Source organism: Podarcis bocagei (assembly GCF_964188305.1).
Source record: "Podarcis bocagei genome assembly, chromosome: 2".
NCBI classification, from domain to species: Eukaryota; Metazoa; Chordata; class Lepidosauria; order Squamata; family Lacertidae; genus Podarcis; species Podarcis bocagei.
The window spans coordinates 97,171,724-97,192,975 of record NC_138126.1 but is presented as its reverse complement, the minus strand read 5'-3'; the positions used below and the strand labels follow the sequence as shown (position 1 = coordinate 97,192,975).

The 21,252-nt window shown below is 44.7% G+C and overlaps 1 protein-coding gene and 1 long non-coding RNA gene across 9 annotated transcripts in view; one reads left to right on the top strand and one right to left on the bottom strand.

Annotated features, from left to right (window-relative positions):
• QRICH2 (glutamine rich 2) overlaps nucleotides 1-10,494 on the bottom strand; it is a 43,061-nt gene extending 32,567 nt beyond the window's left edge. The window contains exons 1-4 of the mRNA XM_081185348.1: nucleotides 9,414-10,494; nucleotides 3,485-3,589; nucleotides 2,696-2,767; nucleotides 1,368-1,481 (exon numbers count right to left, since the gene is read on the bottom strand). Of these exons, the coding sequence (XP_081041474.1) occupies nucleotides 1,368-1,481; nucleotides 2,696-2,767; nucleotides 3,485-3,589; nucleotides 9,414-10,181 (1,059 nt within the window). The 5' untranslated portion in view covers nucleotides 10,182-10,494. The remainder of the gene's footprint in view (nucleotides 1-1,367; nucleotides 1,482-2,695; nucleotides 2,768-3,484; nucleotides 3,590-9,413) is intronic.
• A 306-nt stretch (nucleotides 10,495-10,800) lies between these two features.
• Nucleotides 10,801-21,252, top strand: part of LOC308582404 — a 29,198-nt gene continuing 18,746 nt past the window's right edge. For 3 of the 8 annotated variants that reach the window (XR_014005655.1, XR_014005657.1, XR_014005658.1), the window contains exons 1-2: nucleotides 10,801-10,970; nucleotides 11,158-11,321. This is a non-coding gene — a long non-coding RNA (uncharacterized lncRNA). Of the gene's footprint in view, nucleotides 10,971-11,157; nucleotides 11,322-18,511; nucleotides 18,947-19,916; nucleotides 20,121-21,252 lie in introns of those variants that run through there. The other 5 variants (XR_014005661.1, XR_014005662.1, XR_014005656.1 and 2 more) reach the window with 5 other exon arrangements.

The window sequence follows — 21,252 nt, the reverse complement described above, 5'->3', positions numbered from 1 at the left end:
CAAACAGCTTTGTGCTTCTAACATAGGACCCTTTCTAAACACTTACCTTCTTTTGGTGGCAGTGGGAGAATAAAGCACCCATGTCAGTCACACATTCATGTCAGCCATGGGATGCAGTCAAAGGGGAAGGGGTAGAACTAGCATTGTTCAAGGGGATGGGTTGGTTTCTGAGGTTTTAGAAGTATAAGTGGCATGTGCTCAAGCACTGGAGAGTATAAGCAAAGTCAACCTCCTATGAGGAAAACAGAGATATCCTCCACCTCCCACACTGTCCCCAATTTAAAACCACGTGGATACAGGCTTCACCATGACGCACCAGAAAATGATGACATGGCCACCTTCCAATAGGCAATTACCAACTTTACAGAAAATACCCATATTGGGGTATAATATCTGCTATTTTTCTGCAAGTGTGATTAGCTTTCTGAATGCTGGGCCAAATGTATGGACAAATAGGCTGCCAGGCTGAGATGATGTCACCAGGATGGATTAGTGATGCCTGACAGGAAAACATATAATGTCCAGAAAGACCAATCTTTGAACACTTGAAGCTAGATTAACTTGTGATTTCCATCCTCATGAGAGCACTCTGTATCTGCCCATTTTTATACTTTAAAAGTGGCATTTTTATGTCATGCATTCAGTGCTTCGTTTCTTTTTTCTAAAAAAAGAGAGATGTTGGGGCTCAAGTCTGTTTGGAAACATCACTTTCTGTTCCGAAGGCTTTCCTTGCACCCCGCCCAACAATATTCCTGATGTGTGAAAATACTCTGCAGTTATTCAGTAGCAAGGGGAATGCACCCTGCATCTGGCTTAAGGGCACTTTCATTTGGCTTTACTTTTTGTATTCTGGGCTTGAAACTGTAGCTGAGCTGCTGGCAGATTCTGTGGCTGAGTCCTGGCAGAACAAATAAAGCCCTGTAGTATCTTCATCCAGCATCTGCCAAGATAGTGACCAGACAGATGGCAAGCAGTGGAGGTCAATGGAAAGGTCCAGAACAATCTATGTGAGCCATACACTAGCTCGTCATCAACTTTGTTGCATGCTTATTAAATACAAAAGGTAGAAAACGAAGCCTCACATTGGGCTGATCAGAGGCCACTGAAAATTAGCACAAAATAAATGTTACCCCCACCCCTGGAACTGGCCATAAGGTGATGAAGAAATGTGCTTCATGGTGCACAGATTGTACGTAGAAAACTCTTTTTGCACACAATAATATAGGTCTAAGTGAAGGGGATAAATAGGACATGAAATTCAACATATAAAGGATGCATGCATTGTCTTGGTATTTTTCATGAAGAAAACATTCATGTGCAAACCTTTTATCCTCCAATCTTCATTTTGCTACACAAATCATACTCACGGGAGATGGGCTTCTCTTCCCTTTCACAAGGACGTCCTCTAAAACGTCCCACCGCACCATATTGCTCATCTCCTCTGGGGAAGGAAACTGGCTCAGCCTCTTCTCTAAGTCTTTCTACAGACAAACAAAAACATTAAAGAGGTCACACTTTATTCCCCATGAATAGTATGGAAGAGGCTATTGCAGCCACCTTCATTTACCGTATTTTTCGCTCTATAACACGCACCCGACCATAACACACATGTAGTTTTTAGAGGAGGAAAACAAGAAAAAAAATATTCTAAACGAAACAGTGGATGTATGATTTTTGTGGTTCATGCTGTGGCCACAGACATGTGATCTGACGGCGAGTTTGGGGTAGCCCAATGCAAAAATCCTGAGGATCTATGCTTTGTAACGACGTTTTTGCACCACTGCGGCCCCAGGCAACAGTGGGTGCGTGATTTTTTTGGTGCAAGCTGTAGCCATGGACATGCTATGTGATCTGCTGGTGAATTTGGGGTGACCCGTGTAAGCGGCTCCTCTCCTCTCCCGCTTTGCTCCTTTAAAGAAGCAGGCTCTCTGTCCCTCTCTCCTCCCCACTCAGCGGCTCTTCTCCCACTTTGCTGTTTCAAAGCGAGCCACGGAGGAGGGAAGGAAGGGGAACCATGGATCCTCTGCTCACAACTGCAGCAGATCCCCCCCCCCCGCCACCCGTAGGCATTCGCTGCATAACACGCACAGACATTTCCCCTTACTTTCTAGGAGGAAAAAAGTGAGTGTTATGGTGCAAAAAACACGGTATTCTTCATTAGGAACCCTGGCTGTGTAGAGGTATCAGATGACTAGGATACATACCAGCGAAGAGCTAGTGGGTACATCAAACTATGGGACAACCCTTTTTGGAGAAGTGTCAACAGGGCAGGGATGGGAAGGTGCTGAATGTTGCAAGACACACACACACACACACACACGGGGATTAGCTGCTTGAACTAACCAGTGAGGGTACATCTTCAAGGCAGCTTCTGAAGCTATGAATCTGATACATTAGCACAAAGCTGGGAGTACAGAAAATGAACAAATCATGTGCCAGCGAGTGGCTGGGTTCCCCTCTATGGACAAATTGAACACTGTATGCTAGTCTGACACTGCAGATGTGCTGGAACAGGCAGGGTGGGGAAGTAGGCTTGGGACCAGTGTGGATGGAATTTGCCAATGCCTATTGACCATGGCAATCAGATAGGACACTGAATTTACATCTGATCCTCTGCAAAACTAGCACACAGCAGGAAGAGGTTGCTATCTGCATGGAGACTGGTGTTCTGTAGGGGAGCTGTGTAGGAACATACCACTTCATTATCCAAACTTATCTGATCACTTAAGCAAGTCTTCAGTCGATCATCAAATGCATGGGGGTCCAACTGCGAAAGGAAGGAAAAGATAATTTAGGATTTCCCCAGGCTGCTCAGGAATAATGTATGAGTGCAAACATGTTCTAATATTGTAAAAGGAGCACTGCAAAAGTGAGCTTGTTTTCCCCACACTTTTAGAATACAAGAGGTGAGCACCTGGGGAAAAACCTTGCAGGGAAAATAAAACTCAAGCACCTTTATGCATGCCCAGTTCACAGCAAATGCATAGCACAGGGGGCCATTTTCCCTCCCAACAAGCCTTTGGGGACAGAAGCAAACATCACGTTTCCAAGAGAACAAAGAAACAAAAGCACAGCCCAGAAACCTGAATTGCTCTCATGGGATAGCCTCTGGGGATGTATCTGGGCATTCAATATTGCTCAAAAATACACAGTATTAAGCGTAGCATCCCAGTGCCTGCTATGAATATGCCAGGTTGAGTTTTGGATTGCCAAGGCTGAGAATGGCTTCTTCCAACACTTCCAGACCTATTGCTAGGCCTGGGGCAAATAATACACAATGACAATCACCCCTTTTCTTTAACAGTAGGTCTCCCCAATCAAAATGGGAGCGAAGTTCCAGTTTGACAAACATACTGAACATGTGGGTCAGACTGCTGAACCTCTCATCCTCTCAGTGTTGCTTTCCTCCTGAACTCTGAGGGGTTAGGTGGACCCAACAGGAAAAGTGGTTAAATAGAAGGAAATAAGGGGTGGACTAGTTTACCAATGCTAAGTGATCCTTGATTTTTTGTACTTCATCCTCTAAATTGGCTGTGGCTGCCTTCATTTTGCCAGCCTCATCTATGACATCCTGCAACAAAGATATGGCCTAGAATACAAAAAGAGATACAATATCAGTGAAAGGAATGAATGCATGGACTCCTCTAAATATCAGCCTAAATATAATTTCCAACTGACAAGAAGCTACCATGTGTTTCCTAATGTCTCTGACTGCCAAAGACAGAAGACATGCTGGAGGAAACCTATTTTCAGGTCTTCCAGAGCCCATTCCCACTTTACTCTAAGCAGCCTACGCTGGAGAGGAGCTGTTTCCCCAGGATAAACTACATCCAAAAGAGGAAAAGAGCTCCCCAAAAGCCCACTACCTACTGCAAGGTGGTAGGACAGAACATATTGAGCAAGGGCAAGGGGGTCCTCCAACAATTTTTTGATGCCCAATATGTTTTAACCATTCGCTTTTCTGCAGAGGCAACAATATTTTTCTAAACTTCAGTATAAGAAAGTCAACTATCTTCAAGCAGGTGCAAACTCTTTATCTTGAAATTCAGATATTATTGCCTTTGAAAGAGTGCTGATGCACAGGAGCACCTTAGGCGTCTAAAATAGGGCTGCCATACATCTGGGATTTAAAAGGCAGAATTGACGTCCAGGGGGATTTCTGAAAGGCGGTGCTTTGTTCTGGCAAGTCATTAAAAAAAGATTGTGTTTCTTTGGCATTTTTGTAGAAAAACAACTTTCAGGGGGACCTGGTTCTTACTTTTTGAAATATGGCAACCCTATCTATAATACTTGTCAGATCCTATCCCAGCACCTTCAGATTTGCACACAAACACCCGACTAGATCTGTACTCCAGGATTAACATAGGGGATTGGCATTAGACATCTGACTATACTCTGGAGCCGTCTGGTCCTGGCCACTGCTGCCCATTCAGCCTTGCTCTCCAAGTGAGTAAAGTAAGGAGAAGGAGCAGTAACTTCCACAAGCTTTCTCTTGTCCCTCTGGGAAGTGGTGCAGATTAGGTCTGGAGGAAGAGACAAGTGAATGGGCAGTGATAAGAAGGAAGTGGGTGCCGTCAGAGATCTTGCCCAAGCCCTTCCAAAAATAAAACCTAGAACCAGGACAGCTTTCCAGCAGGACTGCTACACTTTCCCTAAATAGCTTAATAGCCTCATAGGGATGATGTGATGGTTGTGGAATAAAGATACAGTGGTACCTCAGGTTACATACGCTTCAGGTTACATACGCTGCAGGTTACAGACTCTGCTAACCCAGAAATAGTGCTTCAGGTTAAGAACTTTGCTTCAGGATGAGAACAGAAATCGTGCTCCGGCGGCGCGACAGCAGCAGGAGGCCCCATTAGATAAAGATTGAGGTTGAATCCTGACAAGACTGTTTTGGGGGGACAGGCGGGTGTGGGGGATTTCCTGGTCCTGAATGGGGTAACTGTGCCCCTGAAGGACCAGGTGCGCAGCCTGGGAGTCATTTTGGACTCACAGCTGTCCATGGAGGCGCAGGTTAATTCTGTGTCCAGGGCAGCTGTTTACCAGCTCCACTTGGTACGCAGACCCTACCTGCCCGCGGACTGTCTCACCAGAGTGGTACATGCTCTAGTTATCTCCCGCTTGGACTACTGCAACGTGCTCTACGTGGGGCTACCTTTGAAGGTGACCCGGAAACTGCAATTAATCCAGAATGCGGCATCTAGACTGGTGACTGGGAGTGGCCACCGGGACCACATAACACCGGTTCTGAGAGATCTGCATTGGCTCCCAGTACGTTTCCGAGCACAATTCAAAGTGTTGGTGCTGACCTTTAAAGCCCTAAACGGCCTCAGTCCTGAATACCTGAAGGAGCGTCTCCATCCCCCATCGTTCAGCCCGCACACTGAGATCCAGCGCCGAGGGCCTTCTGGCGGTTCCCTCATTGCGAGAAGTAAGGTTACAGGGAACCAGACAGAGGGCCTTCTCGGTAGTGGCGCCCACCCTGTGGAACACCCTCCCTTCAGATGTGAAGGAAATAAGTAGCTATCCTATCTTTAAAAGACATCTGAAGGAAGCCCTGTTCAGGGAAGTTTTTAATATTTAACGCTGTATTGTTTTTAATACTTAATTGGGAGCTGCCCAGAATGGCTGGGGAAACTCAGCCAGATGGGCGGGGTCTAAATAATAAATTGTTGTTGTTGTTGTTGTTGTTGTTATAAAGTGGTGCTTCAAGTTAAGAACAGTTTCAGGTTAAGTACGGACCTCTGGAACGAATTAAGTACTTAACCTGAGGTACCACTGTACTGGTTTTCTTCAACCCTGCTTCCTCCCTAAATAGTTTACCTGCCTCAAGTTGTATGCGCCTCTTGATTCTGGTGTTATGAAGAGTCACATTTACGGTAGCTATTCCCTATGTACTTAAAGCCATGCATAAGGAAAACAGCATAGCTTTCACTTGCACCACAGGAGATGCATGGTGATTCTTAGAAAGTTGGTTTGGAGCCAGAAGAAAACCCAACAGAGCAGTCTTAAGATTCCAGTAGGATTATGTGGATGGTGGGGGGGGAAATAGTCTGCTACCTTGCTCACCAGGACATGAACAGAATAAAGGCAACATTCTCAAAGTAAGTTTCTAGTTCTCCTGTTGGCTACAAAAACAAACCCACCATAAAATGTGCTTGCAATATGTGCTGTCATTAATGTCCCTCAAGTTCATTCACACACAAGTCCACGGTGAGGAGCTTTTATGTCCTGGTATTGGTTGTCTTGACTAATCTGATAAGGCCTAGGCAATGAATCATCTACTAAAGGAAATAATCAAGTCTCTGTCTTGCTTTGTTGTGGAAGCCTCCCCAAATAGGAACCAGGAAATAGTAGTTCAAATTCACTAAATGATTACATTTCCTACCACCCTCTTCAATGCACTAGACACCAGGAGGTTAGTTGAAAATCAGAATAGCAGCTATCTCACTAAGAATTCAAGTATAGACTTGTCCCAGGCCTTTGCCAGATGCTACTGGACATAACAATTTGCTGCTCATTAACTCATAGGCAGTTTCACACAGAGCTTGCCCTGTCATCACTATCCACTCTGAATCTGGAATACTTATGAGCATGTACTTATTGCTATAGCTCCCCTCATAGACTAGTAGGGGCATGTTGTCTGGGGGGACTCTATACTGCAAAATGCTCCTGTTCTTCTTATCTAATGAAACATAGAAATCTGATAAATATTTTATACGCTGATTAATTCAATTTAATATACCACTTTTCAATTGACTCTCACAAAGCAGTTTACATTAAAATCTTAAAACAAGAGGCAGCAATTAAATCTATAGAATAAGCCAGCCAAGATAATCTACATTAGGGGAATTTTTTGAAAGCTACATCTCCCCTTCCCACAGGTAAAGAGGTTCTTTGAGTAGCCCTGGGGTGGCGGTTAAGGGAGGGAGAGGTCACCTCAACTCCAATACTGGGAACCAGGTTGTATGTAGGCAGCTCTCCAGGCCAGTTTGTCTTTAGTCTCTCCTCCCTTCAGGGAAAGATGGTCCTCAGAAGGCCCCATAGTGGCGGATAGTAGAGATGGAAACCACCTCACTCACTCGCAAATGTCTGTATATGAGTGTATGTCTGTGTCCAGAAGGACTGGAATTCAGTCCCAGATGGCGAAAACGGAAAGTGGAGCCTTCAGTGCTCCCAGCGGGGATTGGAGCTCATCACACACACACACACACACACACACACACACACACCACCTCTCCTACCAAAACTGCATTCATATTAATTTGTTATCAGCACTATACAGACGATAACCAGACCTAACTAACTGGAAGGCTGCCTGATTTAAAACATCCTGGTGTGTGCATCAAGAGATGGCTAGAACTAACAGGCCAAAGCCAGGCCAAGACATTTTGTTGTGTGAGGTGAGGGAGAAGATGGTGCTCCCCTTTTCCACATACAAAAGGCCATTCAACTGGCAACTGAAACTTACTCCAGTGCTGGTTGACAGAGAAAGCAGCAGCATCCTGAGAGCAGCAGGTTAGCTTAGGGGGCACAGGACAGACTGCATGGCAGGACTGGGGGGGGGGTGCCGTTACTGCCCCCAAAAGCTCCCTCACTCTGCCACAGAGGTGGAAAAGCTCAGTTTCAGGGACCAAATGTGGCCTTCTAGAATTCACTGTCTGGTCCTCAGGACTCTCTCCATGCCACACCCTTTCTCCCTAGGCCCCAACCCTCCCTGCCCCTGCTGTGCTCCTTCCTTGACTGTTTTTGCCTTGCTGGTCTGTATCCTTGAACTCTGATAATGCCTCTTGCTTGCCTAGATAGAGGGGATAGAGAAGAGTGTGGGAGCATGTGTACAAACTAGTCTACTGTACAAAGATGAGATTTACATTGCAGTGGTACCTTGGGTTAAGAACTTAATTTGTTCTGGAGGTCTGTTCTTAACCTGAAACTGTTTTTAACTTGAAGCACCACTTTAGCTATGGGGCCTCCCTCTGCGCTGCCACTGCACGATTTCTGTTCTCATCCTGAAGCAAAGTTCTTAACCCGAGGTAATATTTCTGGGTTAGCGGAGTCTGTAAACTGAAGCGTATGTAACCTGAAGCATATGTAACCCGAGGTACCACTGTAATTGCTCCACCAACATTTTGTTCTGGACTGGTCCCATCCACTAGTGGCATGTGGCTCCTGGAAGACTACCCAGATAGGAATGTGGCCCTCAGGCTGAAAAATATTCCATGTCTCTGCTCTATTTAATGTTATTCCTATGCACGGAATACAGGGAACGGACTCCTGCCCACCCAGCTGGGGTCTCAGCACAAGCCAGAATAAGCCAGCTTCTAAATAGCAAGAGATGAGTCTCTACATGTCCAGCTCACTGGAGCATCTAGAACTAATGGAAACTTAAGGAATGCAAGATATTTCAACTGCTCCTGCAGTTGCCTGTTGCAAAGCTTAGCTCTGCTGGGAGACAATCTTGGCATAGCATACCTTACAGTTCACAAACTGTGCTGCCTTTGGTTCACCAATTCTAATGCAGGGAAAGATGTTCAGGGCAGAGGGTGGGGGCACACAGTGTTACTGGCATCCATCCAGCTTTCCACTTTAGCCAGTCCCAGTGCTCCTTTGACAGGTAAATCAATGCCTGTCTGGTGTAACTTAGCAAATCCTCTGAATTTCTCAGAACTTTAGCAAAACAATGATTTCTCTGTTGCCAATGACTTTACGAAGCACTACAAGTAACAAAAGCTTTGGCATGCACTGTTTTTGAAATGTATGAACCAACATTTTAATAATCAGTCGCTTGAAAGAGTATTCAAACTCTTAAGTCAAAAACGTAAAACAGGAATTAATACTAATTCTGGAAATTTGAAGGTGAAGCTTGTATTGACAAGGTACCTAGATGTAAATACCAAGTGCATACTTGGTGCATTTTCTTAAGGGTTACTAAATGATTCCATGGGGAAACATTTATTTATGCTTCTGTTCATAATTCCAGGAGGCATCACCTCCACGGAGGAATACGTGTGAAGCTTCAGGTACTGCCGAGATCTGCACAACAGATCTAGAATCACGGTGCAGCAGTTTATGGTGTTTGCCAACACAACATAACAATGCATAATAGTTCTCTTTGTCTCTTCACTCCAACACAAGTTGACAGTTAAACATCTTTGGAGCGGGGTGAAACTTTCAGAAAGGAATGATTGACAGCTTGCTGTACCGTATCCCTGCAGCGAGCTAGGCCTTTAAAGGAAAAAAAACCAAACCAAAACAGTCCGCATGCCCATCATGCCTCCTTCAAAAACTAGTCTAAAATTAATATTGTTCGCAATCGCTATAAAGGGCACTCTTAACTCAATTCTGATGTAACCTTTGCATGCCCCTGAAATTTCTACAATCTGGGTGTGTTTTTTTAATCGTTCACATACCTTGTTGATGCCCTCTTCGTTGGCTTCAACTTTCTTCTGCAACTGCATCGCTTGCCATAGATCGGCCACAGAGCCACTCCTGGCTTTATCCATCAAGTCGGTACCAGAAGGCAGCTTCTCTAGGCCAGACATTTGCTGTTCAAACCCTTTGACCCGCTTTCCCAACCCCTGCACTTTCCCCTGGACTCCCTGCACTTGATCTTGCATTCCTTGGACCTGATCTTCCACCCCTTGCACCTGATCTGCCATCCCTTGGAGGTTAGCCTGCAGCGCGAACATTTTATTTTCCAAGTCGTCAAGGCGAGATTCTATGTCTTTGTCTGAAACCCCCTTTTCCTTCCTGGGCCTGCCTTCTTTGCCTTCCTTGCCCTCCAGGCCTTCCTTGCCTTCCTTGCCCTCCAGGCCTTCCTTGCCTTCCTTGCCCTCCAGGCCTTCCTTGCCTTCCTTGCCCTTCAAGCCTTCCTTGCCTGCCCTGCCTTCCTTGCCTGCCCTGCCTTCCTGGCCCTCCTTGCCTGCCCTGCCATCCTTACCCTTCAGTAACTCTTCATCGGACAGTATCTCCCCAACCCCCGTCTCAATAGCCACCGGCATGTCTGGCTTGGGTGGCGGGCCCCGATCCACCTTGACCTCCGTCATGGCATCCTGGATTTTGAGGTACCTGAGGATGGCATGGAGGAGGGTGTGGAGGGCATTGAAATTGACATGGCCAACTTCGGGAGTCCCTATGGAGATGTCCGCCAACTCGTACAAGGTGACTTTCAGAGACATGTCTGCACCCCTTTCGACCCACCCTTTGCTTTGCGACAATCGCCAGCTGCCTTATTTAAGAAAAATAAAATAAAATCTTCTTTTAAGAAATAACAAAAAAAAAAACCCCGGTCCCAATCTTTTATTAACTCCTATGAAAATATAACGCTGGGATGGGAAGGCAGTTCAATAAATAAAAGCTCTTCCCTTTTTTTAAAACAAGGAATATCTGTCTGGAGTATATATATATATATATTTAAGCCCAATTTATTGTAAGCCCATTCCTAAAAGTGAGCAGGCTCGCGCCATAAAGGGATGAGCAGCGCCTCTATCTCGCTTTATCTTTTTGCTCTTTTTGCCTATCCTTTTCCTACCCGCCCCCCTCAAAACGACCACCCCTATTTAAAGGGCTTTTTCAAAGCTCCCCTCAGCCTAAGCAGCACCCGCCCCCAGCGCAGCTCGCAGCTCGGGCGAGCGACGGACTGACGAGCAGCTCCCCGCCGAAGCTCGGAAAAGAAGCCGCCTCCGCCGCGGACAATCCGGCCCCGTTCGAATCCTTGCGTTCCATTGGTTGCCTCACAAACCTTCTCGTTCCCGGATTGGCTTCGAGAACTGCTCGTGTGCTTTTGTTTACCTCGCCGGCTGCCGGCTGATTGCGAGCCGGCGTTTGTGGTTGCTACGCAACGGGGGCGACCGCCCTCCGCCGTTCCGGGACTCGCGGCGCCGCGCGAATTATGACTCCGCGCGCTCCCTCCCCCCTCGCCCTTGCTAAACAGAGAGGAATGGGCGGGAGCCGAAGGAATCGGGGAGGTTTGTTAGCTAGTTTAATATATTCCCAGTTTAATTAAGCTATTTCTTTCCCAAGAGTTTCCGAGCAGCAGATTCAAAAAGTATAAAATAAAATTTAGACGTCACACACAGAGATTTTTTCTAAGGGGGGGGCCTGTTGGTGGCATTCGTAGATCTGTTTACATTAAACGTTTAAATTACTTTGTAGGTTTTCCTGAAATAAAGGAAAAAGTGCTGAAATACTGTGCAGAACCACGTAAGCGTGATTTAGCCCTAAGGTCATCTGGTCCAACTGTTTGCCAGAAGCAAGACTCCTGCAAAAGCTCTCCTTGCAGCCAAAGGCCTTGGATGGTGGAAAGCGACGTGTCTCAGGTACGGCTTAGTTTGTACCAGCCTTGTTTTCAGTGTTCAAGATACTGGGAGCAGATGAACTGTGGACAGCGGCAAGTGGGGGAAATAGCTCAGTGGTGAGAAAAACAGGCTCTGTGTATCATAGAATGGTAGAGTTGGAAGGTATCTCAAGGTTCATCTCGCCAAACTCCATACACTCTATTTAACGGTTAGTTTTGCATTGATTTGTGAAATCTAAATATTATTATTATTTATTAAATTTATATAGTCATTCTATTTTTATATATAGCTATAGATACAGATATAAAAACCTATGCACATTTCAAGCAGATTTATATCCAATGGGCTTGTGGCCCAGGTCTTTTAAATATTTGTGATGCCCGTTTCAATAAATATCATTTAAAAAAATACAAAATAAATATTTGTGATGCCCTCTACTCCAAAGCATGTTTCCTCCAACAATGGGCAACTGCAAAGTTCCCATGCGACACTGAGTACAGCAGACGGGGGGACTTTGTGGCCTTCTAAGTGCGGTTGGACTCCCATCAGTGCCAAGACAGCACAGGAAGAGAGTTGCAGTCCAACATCTGGAGGACCACAGGGTCCTTATCCCTGCAGCCCTGATCTCTCTCTTGCTCTCTCCCAAATTTCAAAGCAAATATTCACCTACAACAGTGACTTCCAACAAGCAGTAGCTGTCTGTCACATCTCAACTGAAATATCCCCATGCTTTGCCTCTCTCGCAATTGGAAGGCTCTTCTTAACATCTCACTTCCGATGTTTAATTGCAGTTTGAGCTCCTTTGCTCCTGTCTTCTCCACAGTAGCACAAAAGAGCAACTGGTCCTTGATTTCTCATAACTGGGATGGAGTGAAAAAAGGGGCAAAAGTGAAACAGATGTAGGACCGGGATGGGGAACTCTGGCTCTCATTAGTCCCAGGCAGCTTGGCTGAGGGCCAGAAATGATGAATTTCTATATTCTTAACAGTGTTGGCAATTTCCCTATCAACAGAACCAAAATTTCTGTGGCAGACACTTGGGAGTAAACCACCACAGAACAGAGTTGGATGTATCTCTGAGTGAAATGCATAGGATCAGTCTACTCATGTCAGCTACTCTAGAACAATGTGAATTGACTTTGTAGGACCTAATCATGTTTTCATGGTATGCTGACTAGTGAACAAATACCTTCATACAGTAGTTTTTTACTACTATGGTTATATTTGTAACTATGCAAATTTTTTTTCATGTTCTAAGCCAACTTGAGCATGGTTTTAACTATGGAAAGGCGGAATTCAAATAAAATGATGTATATATGTAACATCAGCTCAGAACAGCTCTCTTTGTGTACTGAAAGGTCAACTTCTCCATTTATGGAGTGCAGTCTATATTACCATGAGGACTAGCACCCTGAATCTGGAAAAAAAAATAGCAGATCCTTTGCCGAGTCTCTTATGTATGATTACATGCCCTGATCATGTGATGAGAGCTGGTGGCTGTGCTCAGTTCCTCTCACCCAAGCCAATTGTATTTACAGATGAGAAAATGCCCTTAGGGACCTACTGTAGAGCAGGGGTAGCCAACACATTAGTGACCACAGCTCCAGTTCTAGCTTTGGACCTGATGGCTGGGGCTGATGAGCACCTCTAAACATCTGAAGGGCACATTGGCTACCCCTGCTTTACAGTCTGCACATGAAATTAATGCTCAACATTTGATTCATAAGTGTAAGGAATCCTGGCTGAATTCTAATACAGATCACTATGGAATTACTGTTTTAAGGTTATGCATGGGGTTGTTTATTTTTATTGCTGTTTTAATTGTGTCTTTACAAATTGCAACCCATCCTAAGACTGGCTGTTGAAGGGAAATTAAGAAATATGTAGCAGCAACAGCAACAAGGACAGCTTCTCTAAAACCATGATCAAGAATATATCTTTGCAGTATTTTCTGCTTCTCCTAAGTGTTGGGCTAGATAGCGGTGTTCTACTTCTGGCCTGACTGCATTGCAGTGGAGGTGAAATGATATTCTATATATAGTTTGTAATATACCCAGGGACCACTTTTAAAGGTGCACTGCACGGATGGGCACTGTAATGCTCTCAGATCTGAGATGCAAACAGAACAAGAAACATATGGTTAAAGGAGTGTATGTCCATGTTGGGTGTGTGTGTGTGTGTGTGTGTGTGTGTGCATGTGTGTGTGAGAGAGAGGGAGGGAGGGAGGGAGGTGGTATGGATAGTGCCCAAGTGCCCTTCTCTAAACAAAGTAGGAAATTTCAAGACCCACTTACTGTGCAATGAAATCAGGGGAGCTTTACATTAGGTATGGTAGGATGCTACAGCTATATATTTTTTTGTATATGTGAGTGAAGCTAGATAGAAAAATCAGGATTCATTTTGTTTTGTTTTTTATATGATATTGTCAGAGCTGCTTCAAGATCCTAGCTCACAGAGGATCACGCTAGCCAGCGGTCATGAAGTAAAAGTCTTTATTGAGTTACAGTTTCCATTCCCAAGCTGCTGCGTGCAACTCTACGTCTAATGGCTAGATCGGCGAAGCTCCGTCTGAGTCTCCGCCCCTTGTGCACCAACTTAATATCCTAGCCCTGCTCCACCTTTTCCGCCTGACTGCTCTCCTCTGGGTCCCTCTGCCCCCCGGGGTCTCTTCCTTCCGGGATTCTTCTGACGCCGACCCCCCGGAACTCCCTGTCTCCTTGCGCCGGGCTTTAGGACCTGGCTCCCTTTCCTGGCTGCCTACTGCGTCACTTTCCTGTGCATTTGAACTTGGCGCGCGCGCCCAACCTTCCACTTTCCGTCTGACCGTTTCTTCGCTCCCCGATGGAGGTGTGGCCACTCCTGACTCGTGCCCTCCCCCCTGTTGCGAGCTGCCAGCGCTTGATCTCTGGCGCTCTTCCTCTTCCCTGCTCTCTGGCTGTGACGCTGGTCCCGATTTCCAACTGCTCTCCTCTGAGTCCCCTCTGGCTCTATCTTCCTGGGGTGTCCCCCTAGGCTCCCCCCTTGCCCTGACCACTGGTGCTCCTTTCTGTGAATCTTCTGATTCACTGGAAAGACTCGGAGATCTCGGGTCGTCGTCATCACTCATCTTTTCTTCTGCCTCCTCCCCCTCGCTCTCTGTTTCCTCCCTTGCCCTTGCCTCTGCTCCTGAACCCCTGACAGATATTTATTGAAATTTTTTGAAATTACAAAGAAAAAACAAAGCAGAAAAAGAAAAAGGAAAAAACAAAGAAAAAACAAACCACATCAAACAATACAAATTCAAAAAACAAAAATACACCGCAAACAGACAAAAATAAATCCATCATTCTCAAATCCTCAACTCTCATTACCTTCTTTCTTTGACCTCCTCCTCCTCCCTTTTTTTGTATCCTGGTTAATAATTATCGCAGCAAATCCTTTCCATATTTCATAGTATTCTGTCATTACATCACCTTAATCTATTTTCATCTTATCTTATAGAAAACCTTAAAACCTTAAAACTTAAATCTTATTTTTACCGACTTCTCACAACCATAATATTCTTACCTAATTCTTTAAACATTTTTGCTAGAGCCAAGTAATTTCGTTCCAACATTTTTCTAACATTCATCAATTTTATAAAACAATCCTGGTAATAAAAAGAGAAATAAAAACAATCCAATCTTCATCCAGCGTCCCTTCCTCCTGGTCCCGGGTTTTGTCAGTCCTTTTTATCCCATCGATCTAGCGCATTAACCTGGTAACCTTATATCCGAGGCCCTTAAATCTCTTCCATGTCCCTTCCGCAGCTCTTCATATTCTCATTTCACTCGTGGGAACTCCAGCTTGGTGATGTTTTTGACCCTTTTCAACAAATCAGCCCCTTTTCCATAGTCCAGACTCAACTCCATGTGGTATTTAAGATGATGTTTCAGAATCCCTCCAAAATTGAGAGCCCCTACAGCTCCAAGCATCTCACGGCCCATTGCCAGACTCGGAAAGTCCAAACATCCCTGCATAGGGGGGTCTATCCAACCCCCCATTTCCAAACCAATCCAAACTTTATCTTTCCAAATCTGGCTTTTTCCGAGTTCATTTGTCAAGTCCAAAAACTCTTGTTCCTGCAAGGCCGCAGCTCCCTCTATCTCTGGCGCCCAAGATTCAGCAACATCCTCTTCTCTCATCTGCTCTGTCAGGACACACTCCTGATCTAATTCCTGGGTGGGCTCCACATAGTTTCCCACTGCCTGTTCAAAAATTCTGGCCGCATTAGTCATCAAATCCATCTTCTCACTTAACTGTTCCAGTAGGGCACTTGTTTTACAGAGAGCACACAACAGAGCCTCTGAATACATTGTCCTACAAGGTCACAAGTCCATTCCCACGATTGTAATCTGAGACAGCTGCAAGCTCCCTGGAATTAGTTACAGTTTCACAGTCTCCCTCTAGGGGGAGAACTTCTATTTGTTCTTGCAACAAAGTATCTTTTTTGAGATATTTTGTCAATATTTGTTCCTTTAAAGCCAAATTGTCCCAGGAAAAAGGCAGCGCTCTCCGGCAACGGCTGTGCGGCTTCGCTCCACGGAAATAGCAGTTGACTCACAGCACTGCGCCACTTCCCCCTCTTCACTTCGGAGCCCGTTAGTGGGTTCCTTTGCGGGTTGGGGGGCGCTAAGGGTGCCCGCCGAGTCCCATGGTCACAGGCTTCATCCGCTTGTGATTTTTAGCAGGGTCCCCGCTTCGCCGTAGCGGAAAAGACCCGTTTCATGCAGAGCTAGTCCCTCCAGTTCAGAGGGAGTCCGCCATTGCCGATGGCGCCACCCCGGAAGTCCCAAATCAGGATTCATTTTGGTCCATATGTGAACCCCAGTAGATAAAACTGAATCCAGGACAAGAATCACAGACTCATGACTGTAAGTGAAACAAATTAACTGGTTTGTTGATATGCAATGCCCAGAACAAGAATAACAGTAAATGTTCACAGACTCATGACTGTAAATGAAACAAATTGACTGGTTTGTTGATATACAATGCTCAGAACAAGAATAGCAGTAAATGTTTTAAGTTCAAATAACTGCACAAATACATAGTTCTTGAACTACACAAGCTCTTCCATGTAATTGACAAGCCAATGCAACTACTTATACGATCATTTAAACAATAATTTATCATCAAACCCTCGTCTGCATCTCCCTGCCTAAACCTCCTCCAGTCCATCTAGTTTATGGGCCACAGCTCAGTGGTGTTTTACATACAGAAGGTCCCAGGTTCAATCCCCAGTATCTCTAGGTAGCGCTGGGAATGTCCCCTGCCTGAAACCCTGGAGAACCACTGCAGTATAAGGCAGCATCTTACATTTCCCAGCTGTTCTTGCATTTTTGCATGGAATTCATAGCTATCAATCCATTCTAGTGCATCCCCCGTTTCCTATAGGCTGGGAATAGTGAAAGAACGAAGCAGAGAGGGGGTGGGGAAACAATAGGCAGCCTAGCAAGAACAGCAGAAGAATCCTATATGTGTCTACTCTGATGTAAGTTCCCCAGAGTTCAATATGATTTCTCTACCCTTCTGACATGCACTGGCTTCACCTGCAAGCAAATGCTGACATTCCATGAAGCGACTACCAAGCTGCATGAGTCTCTGGCCGTACCCTGACCCTTAAATATACAACCAATAATAAGACAGATGTGTGCAAGCCTCCTGCAGGTGGCAGCATATCACATGAAATAGGACATAGGCAGCTATTGACAAAGCCTTGTATGAGTGTCTACTGGGAAAATATTCTGCTTACACACTGCGCACTTTCTGTGTTGTGGATGTGACCCATATCACAGTCTTCAAGTATGTCTGTATCACCCAGATCAGATAAGCACCAGAAAGCAGTGTATAGGTAACAACACACATCTCTTTTGCTTTTCTTTTGACCACAAGCAAATCTGGTCTAGCTAAAGAATCACAATCACTGCTGCTGCTTAAATTTGAATTTTGTCCAGAAACATCCTTCACATTTCCCCCTCATATTTTATTCTATTTTGTTAAGAATAATATTTATAACCCACCCTTCATCTCAATGCATCCCAGGGGTGATTTAACTCCTTGAAAGAATGCCCTGCTTTTTCTTAAAGGTAAAGGTACCCCTGCCCGAAGGCCAGTCGTGACCAACTCTAGGGTTGCGCGCCCATCTCGCTCAAGAGGCTGGGAGCCGGCGCTGTCCGAAGACACTTCCGGGTCACGTGGCCAATGTGACGAAGCTGCATCTGGTGAGCCAGCGCCAGCACCACACACGGAAACGCTGTTTACCTTCCCGCTATAAAGCGGTCCCTATTTATCTACTTGCACTTAGGAGTGCTTTCGAACTGCTAGGTTGACAGGAGCTGGGACCGAATGACGGGAGCTCACCCCGCCGCGGGGATTCGAACCGCCGACCTTACGATCGGCAAGTCCTAGGCACTGAGGTTTTTCTTAGGACATTCCTATTTCCATTCGATAAATGTTGGAGCATATGGTAGGATGTTCCTATCTTCATCAGAGAAATGCTGGAGGGTATGGAGTTATCCAACTCCTGTATTGGGAAGGATTTTTTAAAAAATGTTTAATGTTTCACTATGTTTATCTAGATGCTGGAAGCCACGCAGCGTGGCAACCCAGTCATATGGGTGGGGTATAAATAGTAAAGTCCTTCTTATTATTATGGAATAGGATGTCCCTATTTTCATCAGAGGGATGTGGGTGGCACTGTGGGTTAAACCACAGAGCCTAGGACTTGCCTATCAGAAGGTCGGTGGTTCGAATCCCCGCGACGGGGTGAGCTCCTGTTGCTCGGTCCCTGCTGCTGCCCACCCAGCGTTTCTGTGTGCTGCTCTGGTTCACCAGAAGCGGCTTAGTCATGCTGGCCACATGACCCGGAAGCTGTACGCCGGCTCCCTCAGCCAATAAAGCGAGATGAGTGCCGCAACCCGAGTCGGTCATGACTGGACCTAATGGTCAGGGGTCCCCTTTACCTTACTCACACTAGAAACTCTTAAGACATATAGCTGTAGATTTAAAATCATGTGTTTATAAGCTTCCTCAAGTGCTTACTTGGACGCAGACAGTTCTTGGCATATACTTTGAAGAAGCACAACTGTCGACTTATTTACTGTTGTTAACAGCTCCAAAGCTGTGGGTTACAGTACAGCATCCTTTGTTTAATTCATCCTCTGTATCCTTTTTGTGTTCCTTCACTCTTCTCAGGAAAGCGGGTGGTCAGCTTCGCTTACTGGAGATCTCTGCTCACTAATGATGTATATAACAAGTCAGAGGGACGCAGCTGATGTGTGTGCACTGTTTATACATAATCTGCAATTGACTCCTCATAATTGCTGGCACAACTTAATTGCTGTTTCCAGTTTAGAGATAAGTACCAGCAGCTCTTGGGATATTTTGAAGACAACAGCTGGAAAGGGAATCTGTGACCATTTTCTCTGATCTCATTGTTATAACAAGCCTTCATTCATAACTCCAATCACAGTTTGCCCCATTGGTTGTATAAACAATTCCAGGTATGTAAGGGAAGAAATGTCACTTTCTCTTTCAGTTGCTGGCACTCAAAAGGGCTATTAAGCCCTGGCATTGCTAAATCCAAATACTGAGTTATTAAACAAGGACCTTCAAATTACAAGAATTAAAGACCCTCTGGAATGATATTTTGATTTGCTTTTCGTTTTAACAGAATGATTTACCCACTGCATCCTTCACAAGGTCCTTAGCTAGCAGCACCAATTCTATCATAAGTATGGATCTGAAACTCTGCAACAGATTTTCCGCCTGTAAAATAGTGCATCATGTGGAATTCTCCATGTCTTGTTGAAGCTGTTACTGATGTACAAGCCTAATTCAGTTATTTCGTATCACTACAAAACGCAGGAATCCCTTCTAAACCTTATACTGTATTTATATTCTATAAAACCTCAGGCGGATCTTCATTTCAGGAGCAAAATTTAAACCTCACGAGTCCTACTGATCATATGATATATTCAAAAACACCTCTCTTCCCAGGAGAAATTTATGCAGGGAAATGTGTAAGATTACACCTAAAAGGTGTAATTTTGCATGTGATAATTCTTTGAGGAAGGATACTCACTTAGCCCCCTTTAAGCCTTCTGTTATGGGAAATTATTCCCAGGGCATGTTTAGCATTTGATTGGCACTGTTCATACACTGAAAAGGAACCTTGGTCTCTTAAGGCTCATCTGATTTCCTTTTGAGCTGTGCTTTCCAGACACGGGCACACACTTTAAAGCTCTGTGTTGTGGGGTTTTGTTTTGTTTTTGGTCCCAGCACTTTCCTCAGGGAAACCCATGTTTTATTCCTGAATCTGAGCAAATCTACAGAGAATCCAATTGCCATTTTCTCCAATTCAGCAGTAAAACAGATTTCCCTGGGGAAAGTGCTTTGGCAAAAAAACAACACTTGGACACAGAGCTTTAAAACCCCGACCTGTGTCTAGAAACACAGCACAAAAGGCAGTCTGGATGAGCCCTTAGTGTGGAATAGCTTTCCAGGTTATCATAAAAATACATGCAAGTGGAAGGCTGTGTCCTGTGAGATACCCAAAGCAAGAGCATGCACATAGATTTTTCTGTGCACCTCCCTCTAGGCTTTGCCTGCAGATTTGCTCATGACAAAGCAAACATTATTAAAAATCAATCCCAAACAGAAAGGAAAACTGAAAAGAAAAACAAGGTGCAAAGCACACCATTGTCAAGAAGTGACAGTCACTGCAAGTTTAATTTAAAGCGTTACTGTGGCTGCCTCCTTATGCCAACCCACAAAGCTCCATCATGCTAAGTTCCTTTCTCAGGTTAGTATGGAAGTCAAGAAATACAGGTTTAAGATAACAAAGTTCCCATTCCAATGGTTGAAAAGGATTTTTGTTTGGGATTCCTAGCAGCAATCATAGCAGTTGAGAACAGGCTCTAGCAAGCAGGCTTGACAAAAAGTAGATGCTTAGATTTTTTTTTCCACTTCACCCTGATTTGGAAGGCTAAAAACGACTGACTGCATGTGCATGACAGCAGGCTTTTCATACTACCCACTGCACCATCAGTATCTCTGAGAAATGCACAAAGGGTTCATAGATGTTAAACACTACAGGAATATTCTGAATAAATCACCTCTTCTTTGGATACATTATAAAATTTCTGCTCCAGACGGCAATCTTCACAGCTTGCACAAAGGAATAGTACACCTAGAATGTTCAAAACAGAGGCCAGAGATCCTACCATGGTGTACAGGCTAAGGCATATAAGCCCTGATCAAACTGCCTTCTGGTTCAACAAGGATCAGGATCTATTAGGCAGTGCATCAGATCAGGACCAGTTTCAGCCCTGTTTCTCAAAAGCACACCAAGGTTCTTTCTGAAGTATCTAGGGGTTTTTTTGTTTGTTTTGCATGTCCACAGCAAGTGGCAAAATTCCACTCTTATTTTGACAGCTCTGATTAAGAGAAGACTCTGCATGGTTATAAACATAATCAAATTTGAAAAAGATAATATGCAATGGAAGCATGCTTTTTCTGATCACGCAAGAAGGCTACTGGACATTTGCCCATTTCTCAGTTGTATGGTTTGCCTCCTCTGTGAAAGTTGGATCATGTTCTGTGTGCTGTTTTGTGACCAGTTGCATGGTGTGGCATGACAGAACTTCTTTTGTCTTAGAATCTCAGAAAGCTAAGGTATAAAATATACTCCCTTCTCCCATAGCTTCAGCTTGAGGCAGGCAATTTACTTGAGATGGAGGTTGCAACTGTCTGCACTAGTAAGTGGGTTTGTTGCATCACCCTGTCACCCTAATTAAAAAGCATGGAAAAAAGCAAAACAGAACAAAATGAGAATGAGGGGGATAAATGTTAAAATGTCAAAGCAGTTAAAAAAATTGTGCATCTGGAAAAAAATATTCTAAATATCTGAAAAAGAAGTGATTTCCCATTTAAAA